This window comes from Dendrobium catenatum, unplaced genomic scaffold (assembly GCF_001605985.2).
Source record: "Dendrobium catenatum unplaced genomic scaffold, ASM160598v2 fragScaff_scaffold_488, whole genome shotgun sequence".
Classification (NCBI taxonomy): Eukaryota; Viridiplantae; Streptophyta; class Magnoliopsida; order Asparagales; family Orchidaceae; genus Dendrobium; species Dendrobium catenatum.
The window spans coordinates 664,510-677,681 of NW_021318950.1; the positions used below are offsets into that span (position 1 = coordinate 664,510).

Consider the following 13,172-nt stretch of genomic DNA (forward strand, 5'->3'; position numbering starts at 1 on the left):
TACAATTTGTTAAAATAAACATAACAGTACGATTTAAGTATTGTATATTATGATTAGTTTAATCGGATCATCGTTTCATCCAGGACGATCGGTAATGATTAATTATCATCCTTGTATTGAATTATTTCGTACTGTATGAACAAGTGCATCGTAAAGTACAATTTTCAATATCAGTAAATCTTGATTTGAATTCTTAAACAGAGGATTATATTAGAAAGGAATTAAATTCATCATATAGTATGATAGAGATTGTAAAGTATGATTAGTACAAATTTAAAATTTCAAAATATTATTTAATTTATGATTGGAAGCAAGTTTCTTGATTTATAATGATCGTATAGTATGATTAATTCAAAATAAGGAAATATAACTTAATGATATAATTTAACCTGATTTAACTTATATCATATAGTACAATGGAGATCGTAAAGTAAGATTTGATAAAAAAATTAATATTTGTGTGTGCACGTTCACTAAGCTGTAATACACCTTTTACATGACTTTTAAGTAAAGAAACATAAAAAAATAAATTAAATTATAGACTCTTATGAGATGACAACACTTCTAGTCTACCAAGTCTTGAGTCGATCTTTTTGTATGGTGTGCGGCTAATTACCTGAAATGTTAGTGTGCATAGAAAAATAATATCCATAAATACTAACAAGATAAATATAGTTAGAAGCCAATAAAGTTTGTTATCATCAAAATCATGAGCCGGGATCCTGGATTGCAACATTTGCCCCAATATTTGTTAATTTTTTCTTTCATTTTTTAGTCATGTCTCAAAACAATTTATTAAGAGATACTAATTAAGCCATTGTCTAGAATCTTCTTAATGGTGCATATTTGGGACAAAAATAAATTTGAAGTAGGATATTCGGTACCTCAAATGACGTTTGTTACTTCATTAAAAAATCAATGATGTCACAAACCTTCTCTATATGATTATATTCCTCTTATGTAGGACAATTCTGATAAGATATCTCCCTCTCACAATACAAAAAGAATTTCTCCCTTAAGTTAAGAGCCAAAGTAAGTATATTGTAGGTTGAATTCCACCTTATTGGACCATCCATAACTCACTTTCTAGTTGGTAATTTTAACTATTAAATAACATCAACAAATTGAAGTAGTCTACCTTTGGATGCATTTAAAAAACTAAATTAGTCATGGATTTTTTTCTTCCATAAATTCTACAATTTTAATCTCATCTTTAACTATCAAATTTAAGATATGGGCACAACAAAACGAACATGTAATATTTTCTTCAATATATATATATATATATATTGTAGATGAAAGTTATCCATTAGTAATTTAATGGCCCAGTTATATTAGAAGCATTATCAAATGACACTATTAACACTTTATTCTACAAACCTCACTCATTTAATAACTTTTAAAAAGTGTCAACAATCACTAAAGTTGTGTGAGGAGGAGACAAAAAAGAAACATAGCACATACTTTTGCAACTTTCCATTAGTGTCGGCATAATGTCCAGTAACAACTGTATAAGAAATTTATTGATTGTTGGACTTCCATAAGTCTATGGTAAAACTAATTACGTTTATACTTTTCAATGCATTACATAGATTTTTTTAATCTGTTACGTATACTAACATGACATCACTGTGAGATGTTGTTCTTAAATATTTTAAAAAATAAGGTGATATTGACTTAAGAACAAGATTAAAATCAAATTCTTCCACAACTGAAAATAATTTCTTATTCATTAGAATGTAGTGTGATATGCTTTCTCTTACTTTAAAATTATCATAGAAAACTATAGTCAAACTAACACTCTCCTGGATCAAACTTAAGCTCAATAATCTAATGAGCTCAATTTTTTCTCGAACTCAAGCTCGATACTCAATAATCTTGACTCAAGAGCATGTTAACAAGTCAAGTTTGAGCAAGCTATTTTTAAATTCGCTGAAGATGGTGAATTTGATTTAAACAAAGTTTGGAATTACTTTAGGTCTAAGAGGGAATATTGTAGCCTATATTTAGTAAATTTTAAAATTCCTCTACTCCTTCGAAAATTTTTATTTTCACTTGGAGAATTTTGAAAGGTTATATTCCTATGGATATCAAGTTAAACGAGAGGTTCTTGCTTGAGTTCTAAACATCAATGTTTATATCATATTGAGACTTCATGTATTTTTGAGTGGCATGATTGCTTCTAGGCTTTGGTTTGAATTGGAGAATGGTCCTGAGTTGAAGGTTTAATAATAATATATTTTTTTTCTCTTTACCTTGTTGGTTTTATAATAAAGTTAAAGATCATATTATTATTGTTATTTCTTTGAAAGTTTTCTAGCTTTTATGAAATGAGACCAATAACAGTAAGCATAATGGTGTTAAAATGAGTTTTATTAGGGTAATAAGTACCTTAAAAAAAAACTTGCAACGTTTTAATGCTAAAGTTTTGACTCCTAAGAATTGCTGGTGCTTATGTAATGGTTCATCACCTGTTGTTTCCACCTCTGATTCTATGAATCTTTTGTATGTTTCACTATCTAAATTTCTCGTCATGTTGGTGCTCATGTGCTAGTATCTTTGTTGCTATTTTCACTGCTATTGTTTTAGATTATTTTGTTTGGTTTGCTATCTGAAATTCAATTCTTTGGCTTTTCCCTGATCAACTAGTTCCTGAGCTTCTCGTGTATTGTGGTTGGGTTGTTGATAGCCCTTCAGTTAGTGTTCGTGATAAATTTTCTTGTTATTTCATATTATCATATTGTTGGTTAGGTGTTTTGTTATTTCTTATTTAGGATTTCTTCTACCTCATTTGCACTGTTATGCTTATTCTGGGGGTCTTCTCATATGTATGCGTTTAATCTAATTCAATGATCTTTTCGTTGCTATTTTTGTCTTGAATGTTTGCAGGATGTGGTGGTTCATGCTATGGATTTTTTGCTGCTCCTAACGAAGTTTTTGGGTTATGGCTCCTTACCTGCCATTTATTTTATTTCTTAAAATTAGTTTGGGATTTTTAACTCATTAGGTTTTATTTTAATTTTGTTTCTAGCTCTTTGAGTACTTAGAGAGTTAGTGATCCTTTAAAGGACTATGTACTGTTTTTTTATGAAATAAAATTAATATTTCCCATATATATATATTCCACATCCGGAAAAAAATCATTTACTCCAAAAAAAAAAAATCACATACTCAGAAATTGATACAAAAATATTGAATTTTTATGCTATTTTCAGCGAAAGATTGAAACTTTCTCCACCAGAAAACCAAATCTTGATAGCTCCTGTAAGGTTTTTTAAGCACAATTTTACAAACATTAGTGTTTGGTGACACCATTGAATACTACTTTTCAAAAGAGCTGGATGGCCTTCAAGGGCTTTGGCTTCTTGCTCCCGTGGTTGAAAACCCAAAAAGACTTATTTCCTCTCTGGCCTTTTCTTTTTTGAACAGGCGAATGTCCACCTTGGTTTCATTGTAGTTTTACAGGGAAGGTGGGCTGCTCGGGTGGCGCTGGGTGTTGAGTCTTATTCTTCAGCCGTCTATTGTCTATGAGCTCTCTTCGCTTTCAACCGCTTTTGATTTGTGTTTTTGTAGCAGATTTCAGCAGGTATGCCGCAAAAGAAGCCCCATTCAATGGAAATCACTTCTTCTTCTTCTTCTTTTTGTTTCTAATCTTCTTTATCTCAATGCCTCTTTTCTTACTGTTGGGTTTTGTTTAATGTGCTTGGAAGATGCTTCTTCTGGTTTGCATAAGAATTTTAATATGTATATCCCACAATATGAAAGTAGCAGTTGCTCCAATGAAAAAAGAAAAAAGAATTTGTTCTCAGACATTAATTCATAAAAAATCTTGAAATTTTAATGTCATTTTCAGCGAAAGATTGAAACTTTCTCCACCAGAAAACCAAATCTTGATAGCTCCTCTAAAGTTTTTTAAACACAATTTTACAAATATTGGTGTTTGGTGACACTAATGAATACTACTTTTTAAAAGAGCTCGATGGCCTTCAAGCGCTTTGGCTTCTTGGTTCCGTGATTGAAAACCCAAAAATACTTCTTTCTACTCAGCTTTTTTTTTTATTTATATTGGCCAAATGTCCACCATGGTTTCATGGTAGTTATACAGGGAAGGTGGGCTGCTCCGGCGGCTCAGGGCGTTTGAGTCTATTCTTCAGCCGTCTACATTGCCTCTGAGCTTTCTCCTCTTTCAAACCCCCATGCTTTTTTGGTCGTAGCATATTTCAGCACGTATGCAGCAAAAGAGGCTCCTTTCAATGGAAATCGCTTCTTCTTCTTCTTCTTCTTCTTCTTCACGTAAATGCCTCTTCTATCTGTCTTTCTTTTTTTGCTATTGGGTTTTGTTTAGTGTTTTTGGAAGATGCTTCTTCTGGTCTCAAGCTCGTAACTCATTTCTCTCCCCAAATGGATAAATGGCTTCTGAGATTTGCTTTAGGCCTTTTTAAGGCAATTTTAGGTCAAACTTTCATGTTGACCGATTCAATTGTGTTCTTCTTTTATGGCCCTTACGTTATTATTATTATATTTTTTATGCCAGCGATTGAAATAGAGTTGGATATACCTTGAAAATGTCATCTTTGGAAATAATCAAATCTGAAGAAACTTTAAAAAGTAGGGTTGTTTGGACCATTTGGTAGAGGTTCCTGGCTATGTTTGCTTGGCATGGAAGAAAATAATAAGCGATAGGGCATCCTGTTTCTCTTCTCTCTTTATGGTGATGAGCATTGAAATGTGAAGGGCACCTCAAGGTTTATAAGGTATTTGGGTTCCAGTTTGACATTAAAAATAGTTGAAAATTGCTTCCATTAGATGCTAGATTTGTTGACGCCGGAGCTAAGCTGCTTAATCTTATTAACTTCAGGCTAGAGTAATTTCATATGGTAGTTTGTATGGTTGTATAAGTGTAGTGCTCTTTAATGTTGGGTGTAGCCAATTATGTTGCTACTTTTGTCTATAAATATGTAGCTAATGCTTGTAATAGAAAGAAGAGAAGAATAAAATTTGAGATTTAGTTATGTTTTCTAAGTTATGTATCCTGATTATTCAGGTGGTGATACCCTCCCAAGAAGCACGTTCTTGAGTTATATGTGAGCTGCGAGTTCTTGCAGTTTGCATTTCTTTCCGTCGCCGTTTCTCCTATCCTGTACGGCATCATCTGCGTTTATGAATAGCATATTCCCTGGGAATCCACCTATTGGTATAAACTTTATTCTTTCTTTTTCGTTGTTATCTATGTTCATCTGATTTTTTATTAAAAAACACAATTAAATTATGTCCATTAGCTATTTTTATTACCTAAATGTTTGTTTTATTTGTTATTATAATACTATTTTACAACATGTCTCTCTAAACTATTAGAGTAGAAGAGAATGAATATTATGATTTTCTTTTGCAGGGAAAAGCCAGTAGATCACAGTTCAAGAATAACCATTTTCATCCATGGGATTTGATTGTAGCTGAATCATTTAAATTCAGAAGTAACCAAAATGACAGTGAGATCAGCTAAATTCAAAAAAGGCAACCTCGGGATTAAGCTGCCTTCAGTTGGCAACAGAAAGGATGTTATTGAATTGTTCTCAAAAATCAATAATTTGGTGCCACAAAATAATGATCTCACTGCTAGAACCTCATCAAATAGCCAAGATATGGATGATCATTATTTAGATTCTACCTGCGCTGGCACTCTCAAGGATGATTCTGCTTCTAAACTGTGTCAGGATATGTGCTTTCGTGAGTTAGTTTCTCCTCATCATATATGTGAGATGCATGCCGCTGCTGTTAAGCTGCAGAAAATGTATAAGAGTTATCGGACAAGAAGAAATCTTGCAGATTGTGCAGTTGTTGTTGAGGAACTTTGGTAATTTTTTTTAAGTTCATCTTTGGTGTTGTAAATTACGGCAAGATTAAGAATTGTCTTCATATAATGCTTTAATCATTCTCTTAAGAATTAACTTGTTAAATTCCCCAGGTGGAAGGCTTTGGATTTTGAATCTCTAAAGCGCAGTTCGATATCATTTTTCAACGGTAACAAAACCGAAACAGCAGGTTCTCGGTGGGCGAGGGCTCTGACAAGGGCTGCAAAGGTGATGGCTTTAACAAAATCATTGCAATAAGATGAACTGTATTATTCTGCATTATTTTACATGCTAGATTTGATTTGAATCGTTTGAATAGTTCATGCTTTTAGTTTTGCAGGTTGGTAAGGGTTTATCAAAAAGTGATAAAGCTCAAAAACTGGCACTGCAACACTGGCTTGAAGCTGTAAGTTCTACTTCATATATTTTCTGATGCGAAATCTCTTATGTTGCATTGGATTACAGACACAGACCAATGCAATCAACCGTTTTGTTCTAATGTCCTTTAAATTTATAACAACAATTTAAATCAAATCCTCGTAGATAATCATATTAAGGGGCTGTTTGGTAGCACCCAGGATTTAATTTAAGTGAGATTTCATAAATCCGCTAAATTCAGATTTCGGAAATCCTGAGGGGCTTAGATCTTGGAAACTGTTTGGTAACATTCATGATAAATCTTATTAAATCATGTATAACTGTTTAGCTATAGAACGGATTTAACAAGTGGACTTTTCCTCTCGAGCCAACGGATTTCGTAAATCCGAAAAAAAACTAGGGTTTTGGAAATCCAAGATTTTAGCACGAAAAGGTGGAATTTTCAGTCTACGACGGCTTTCATTTGCCGTGAGATTTGGTTTTACATTTTAGGCCGTTTGGCTGGATTTCGCTCAAATCCGCCTCTAATCCGGCCTAAATCCTGCTACCAAACATCCCCTAAGTTTTGGATGCTTATAACCGGGAGTCAATTCCTGTGTAAGTGGTGAAATGGAAAAGGAGGTTAAGTCATTTTTAAATAGATATGTAATCTGTTAGGTAATATAATCTCATGATAACTGCTCCAAACTTAAATTACTTTTATGTTGATCTGCAGATTGATCCACGACATCGATATGGGCATAATTTGCAGTTCTACTATGATGTCTGGTTTGAAAGTGAGAGCTCACAGCCATTTTTTTACTGGTAAGTTTGCCTCCCAACTTTGTACAATTGTGAGTTTCCAACACATTCAGATAACTGTTTCTGTGATAATGAAGGTTGGATGTTGGAGATGGCAAAGAAGTTAATCTTGAAAAATGCCCGAGAAGCCTTCTTCATCAGCAGTGCATAAAATATCTTGGGCCGGTATGCTTCTGAAATTTACTGATATTCTTTCTTTCTTTTAAATCTATTGTCAAAATAAAGCATTAAGTTTTGCTTTGTGATTGAAATTTTTTTAGTTGGTCGCAGAAAGAGAGGGAGGCATATCAAGTTATTATCAAGGATGGGAAACTTGTTTATAAGCTTACAGAGTTGTTTGTCCATACGACTGATGATGATGAAAAATGGATATTTGTTCTGAGCACATGTAGGGCTTTATATGTTGGAAAGGTATATCCATACATTCAGGGCAGTTTGAAGGGCTATTTTTGTTGATTGAAGTTAGAAATTATATTTCAAAAACTGATCATTTATTAAAATGTTTCGCATCACATTTTGTTTTAGATGTTTTTATTTTTATTTTTGAAAATAAAGCAAGTTGTTTTTGAAAATTCTCAAAACAACCCACCGAGGCTTAGGAAGGTTGGCGGGCGAGCACGGTTGGCAATCCGTCATTCCGGGTTCGAATATCCTCTACTATGGCCTCGCCTCTTCAGTGGGGAAAAGCAATTGTGGACCCGACGCCGGTGGTTGGCATTGTTAGGTTCCACTGAGGGATTAGTTACGCCACCAAGTGCTCCCTTTAAAGTGGCAGCGGGTAGATACCCCCATTCCCCAAAAAAAAGAAAACTCAAAACAACTCTTAGATGTTTCATTCATTTTAAATGAAAATCACCGCGAACACCTCAGCCTTCGCCGGCTATTGGTCGCCAAAGTAATCGGCTGTTGTCACCACCCTCCATCACTGTCTTATGCAATATGAATTATTTCAATGAAGAAACACATGAAATTTCTACTGATACTTTTTAGCAGAAGAAAAAGGGCAGATTTCAGCATTCGAGTTTCTTAGCTGGGGGAGCTACAACAGCTGCTGGAAGGCTGCTTGTCAAGGATGGGTTTCTTATGGTATATCTATAAAAGAACAAATAATGGTTTCTAGCCATTTTTAGAATGAGAATTCATATGCTAACAGTTTCGCATGTTTACAGGCTATTTGGCCATATAGCGGACATTACCTCCCAACAGAAGAAAATTTTGACGAGTTCATCAAGTTTTTAGCAGAGAACAATGTAGATCTCACCAATGTTAAGGTTTTTGCGTCTTCCTTTTCAGCTAAAATAATTGTTACAAAAGCTTTTGGCCTCATGTGGTTCTGATTTTTGTCTTGTTTAATTTTTTCTAGCACAGTTTTAATTTATCTGAAAATTATTCTTACAAAATCAACATTATGTACATTTCCTCTTTGTCTCATAATGACTGGATTGATATTAATTAAAGGTCAAGTAATTATAAGTAGATTAGGGTGATTTGAAGTTTATATATGTATAAAAAAGAGTAGAAAATTCACCAACGAAGTTGTAAAAAAAATTTGTAGTCGGATTAAGAAGGGTAAATCTAAGCTAATACAGATAGAAGTTGAAAAAGATTAGCAAAGAATATGTTTGACAACTAGACAATACTCAATATAAATATATGAAAAATGAGAGTTCATAATGTTGATGGAAAATTATATAAACAAGGCTATATTTATGACTTCATGAATTTATAGATTGTCTTAACAACTTGCGAATTATGAAATAAGTAAATGATGATTATATTTCTTTCAACATGTGAAAAGAACATCATTGACATGGATGTTAAAAAAGAGCTCAAACTCAATACTCCATTCTAATATTGTGCTTTGGATGTTCTTATAACCATCTTTATTGTATCATTAATGCAGAGATATTCTATTGATGAATGTAGTCGTTCACTCGATCATTCCTCGTCATTTAAGATGCCTAGAAACGAGGAGGTGGTGGTGATGAAATCGGAAACAAAAGTAGCAGAGAATGATCTAACAGTGGTAGAGCTTAAAGAATTGGGAGACACCCAAAACACTGAAGAGATTGAAAAGGAATCTTCAAAGACTGAATTTGATGCCCAGATAAATATAGGAGAACAACCTTTTCTTGAATCAGTTGAGCACCTTACTTGGAAATGGAGTACTGGAACTGGTCCTCGCATTGGTTGCCTGAGAGAATATCCTTCTGATCTGCAATGCAAGGCACTTGAGCAGGTCAATCTTTCACCAACCACCCCAACTTGGTCTAAAACACCAATCCCTTCTCCTCGACCCAGTCCTCGTGTGAGGCTTTCTCCACAATTGGCTCAGCTGTGCGTTCATGTTCCAACAATCTCACTTACACTTCCAAACATAAAGAAGAAAACAAGACAATGCACAAGTTTTGATCTGCAATGAAGCAAAACAATACAGCAACATTGGCTGAGTTTTTGGCGGATTGAAGCACAATTTTTTATAGATAAATGCAAAGCCATGGGTGAGGAAGAGAAATGTTCATATTCTTTGATATAGATGATCACTTATACAAGCATTGATGCGTTAATTGATAGCATACATAAATGTTCATTGAATTAAAAGGAACATGAATTGGGTGTATACTTTTTTTTTTCTGCCTTAGGATTTATTTATGAAATTCTTTTCAATTCAAATCATCATACAATCAAACACAATGTATTGAAGTTATAATAACAAATACTAATTCACAATCGAAGCAATACATATAATAAATGAAGTAATATGGGGAAACTAAGAATACACTAACAAAATTTGCAATATAAACACATTATTAATATGTGCACATATTTAGACAACAAACAATATAAGATACAAGATATTAAATTGTGAGTAAGCACAAAATGAATAATGTAACTTTCAATTTGAACTACCTAAACTTTTTTTTTTTTCAGTTGATTCTATAGATGCAATAACACAACAAATTAACGACATTGAATGAGTTATTAAGGCTAATAAGAATATTCAAGCATAAAAGATAATAACACAATATAAACTTCTGAGATATGAATGTGATAATTTTCGTCAAACACCAAAATAAATTTATCCTCAAAATAGATTATATTAATACAAGAGAATCTAAATCTAAAGTATAAGCATATAACTACTAAGTATAATGAAAAGTAATTATCTTAACTCAAGTGATTTTGTCACCTTAATAAAAATAAAAGATTCAATTAAGCTTCTCAATGGTAATGTAAATTTAAAAGTAGTATTATTTCATAAAACAAGATGAATATGATTAATATTTATAAGGTTTGGTCTATCTAGTAGTCAACGCTCTCATCTAGTTCTCAACTCAAATTAGTATTTAACTCCACCTCAGTAACCACACATTCACTCTTTGAGGGTAAAGAAATCTTTTCAATTAATCTTTCTCTTCAGGAGAAGCCTATATCACTTCTTTAAGGGGAATTGTACTCTAAATTAGCAAATGCTTAGTACACCTTAGGGAATGCATCTTCTAAAGTCCTGTTAAAACTTTGGTGGTGATTAGGATAACTACATTGTAATTACAACAAAACAAGACTTCAAATTTAAGAGAGATGTTGCTCTAAAACATAAACTCAAGGAATTGAAAAGATAAATTTATAATAGTTTTATCGTTAAAACGAATAAATATAGGATAGATTAAGTAGGGGTTCTATGCATGGCTGATATGCCAACAAATTCTCAACCAACTTATCATGTCATTATCTTTTATTTTCAACAAAGTACTTCTTAGTCAATTAGACCTTTTTTTTTAATTAATGGTGTATGTTAGGCCCTTAGAATAATGATAATAAATAGGAGAATAATTCTAGTCAATATTATGATTACAAATAAATTTACTGACTTAGTGTTTTTAACCATTGTGTCATTAGTTGAAGTGACTCGAGGTGATGTGTTAAATTGATAGGCAATATGATCTCTAAGGAACTATATCACATAACTTTCCTTAACTTCTCTCCAAGAGATGGCTAACACATCGGTAGCTATAAATATAAACTTATGACCCATCAAAGAATGATGATCAACATTTTCCTATATCTCAAAAAAATAAGAAGGCAATAGTAGGGTAAAGTATATTTGGTGGTTAATGCAGCAACATATCATGAATCTAGCTCTATAATAATGATGGATCAAATGCAAACAATTGCCAAAACATTTCTTCTTATATCTCATCTTAGAACTAGACCAATAAACTCCACTCAATCTAGCATGAACATCACTCATGAATTCACGAGCTTAGTCTTATTGAAGATAATTTAGTGGTATTTGGTCAAACAAATGTTTGCATAAGATTTTGTTAATTCATGTGAATGACAACACTCTCTTCTTAATTAGATAAACGAGAGAATGATTATGAGAGATTTTACTCTTTAACAATTAATCTATGAAGGGTTACCTCCACCCCTTCACAATATACCATAGTAATAGTTTCATAAGTGGGAACTAGCTATCTAAGGTTTGATTTTTCTATTATAGCCCACTAAGGTTACTAGATCACTATTTTGATTAGCTAACTCTTTAGAGGATTTGGTGAGTTTATATATTATGCATTTTAAATAATTGACACTCCGATCAAAACTATAGAAATACATTATTATAGCTTCATAACATGTTAATGATAGACATGCATAGTATGTTTAAAGACCTTATAAATATATAATATTGATTGATCACCAATTGGGAATAACCTAAAATTCTAATACTATTTAGTTATTTGAATTTCATACTTTGTTTAATTATTATCATGCACCTCTAAAAGAATGCACGTGTATTACAAGATATCTTCAAGAGTAATAAAAATAAGGCCAGTTGTTACTTTACTCAAGAGAGATTATAGTTCATAATCTTTCATAAATGCCACTCCATCAAAGTACAACTACAATCTCATCTTGGTTATCTATGGTCTTGACTTAGTCATTAGGGAGACTATTATTCAAGCAAGAATTCATGAAGATTGGAAGTACGACTAATAAATCACTAAGGGCTTGACCCATTATACCTTCTTATAAGATATATGTAATATCAAACTATAAATTAAAGTATCATCGTCTGTCATGCTAAATGTCATGATAAAGTTGAATATGTCATAACATAATATAATAGATTAACCTGACAAATACTGATGAAGATTCATATATAATCTTTAAATTTGCATTAAAATTAGTACAGCCCTTGGACATCATATATATCACTAATCTCAATATAAATTCATGGAATATGAAGCATATCTTACTATAAATTGAATAAGGATATCTTTACACAAAATTTTCTCCTATTTAAACATCCATCTCTTTTAGCATTCTAGAAATAATCATGATAACTGATCAAAGATCAAATGACCATGGTCACACCTTCCATTATCATAAGAAAAATACCACATAATTAAAAAGCGCATTGAAGTGAACCAATGGGATCTTACTGCATTGATGAGTTAGTGTTTGAACATATAAACTTTTGTTCTTATATAAATATATTAAGGACTTCAATAAAAAATATAAAAAATGCAAATAAAACTAAAAAAATTCTTGAAAAAATCAAGTGATAAATATTATTTTTAATGAGCTTAATTCATGATTTAAGGGAGATTAAATGGACCAATCATAGCTTCAAATCACCTTTGGGGCTATCCATTTAGAATAAAGAGTCGCCTAAGTAATGGTACGTGATTCCCAGTCAACTCCCAACCTTCCAAAGCCTTCTTACCCAACTCGGATAAATATCTCCAATAATATTCACTTGAGAAAAGCAACTAGAGGCAGCTCATTTCCAACCACTTTTCATATCCTCAAAGCAATGGTAAGTGTTGAAGGAACTAACTAGAAAAGTTAATAGCACTCAAGCTCTAGCCTATACTTACTATGATGATCTACATGGTTCCCACACCATGATTATTTATGCTCTTCAAACTAATAGGGCGAGTTTTCTCTCTCTATATTCATCATTTAGAAGCTAATATTGTGACAAATGATACAGAAATAGAGGAGCATGTGCTTTTTGAAACCTGGAGATAATATGGTCATGCATCATGTTGAAGATGATCTTCCAAATGTTGAATCTTTCGCATGATAGGATCTAAGGTGTAGATCAAAACTTTTATTTCCCTTAGAAATAAT

The 13,172-nt window shown here is 32.4% G+C and overlaps 1 protein-coding gene across 1 annotated transcript; it reads left to right on the top strand.

Annotated features, from left to right (window-relative positions):
- Nucleotides 1-3,989: 3,989 nt before the first annotated feature.
- LOC110107903 (IQ domain-containing protein IQM1) lies at nt 3,990-9,663 on the top strand. Its single transcript, XM_020838344.2, has 11 exons — nt 3,990-4,293; nt 5,045-5,194; nt 5,393-5,854; nt 5,966-6,080; nt 6,193-6,258; nt 6,946-7,034; nt 7,109-7,196; nt 7,302-7,442; nt 8,025-8,117; nt 8,201-8,302; nt 8,935-9,663. The coding sequence occupies exons 3-11, from the start codon at nt 5,484-5,486 to the stop codon at nt 9,451-9,453; spliced, it is 1,584 nt and encodes a 527-aa protein (XP_020694003.1). The 5' UTR covers nt 3,990-4,293; nt 5,045-5,194; nt 5,393-5,483; the 3' UTR covers nt 9,454-9,663.
- Nucleotides 9,664-13,172: the final 3,509 nt, after the last annotated feature.

Coding starts and splice junctions, on each gene's coding strand:
- LOC110107903 (XM_020838344.2), top strand. CDS start 5,484: ATGACAGTGAGATCAGCTAAATTCAAAAAAGGCAACCTCGGGATTAAG. Junction 6,081..6,192: donor CTCTGACAAGGGCTGCAAAG/GTGATGGCTTTA, acceptor TTAGTTTTGCAG/GTTGGTAAGGGTTTATCAAA. Junction 6,259..6,945: donor TGCAACACTGGCTTGAAGCT/GTAAGTTCTACT, acceptor GTTGATCTGCAG/ATTGATCCACGACATCGATA.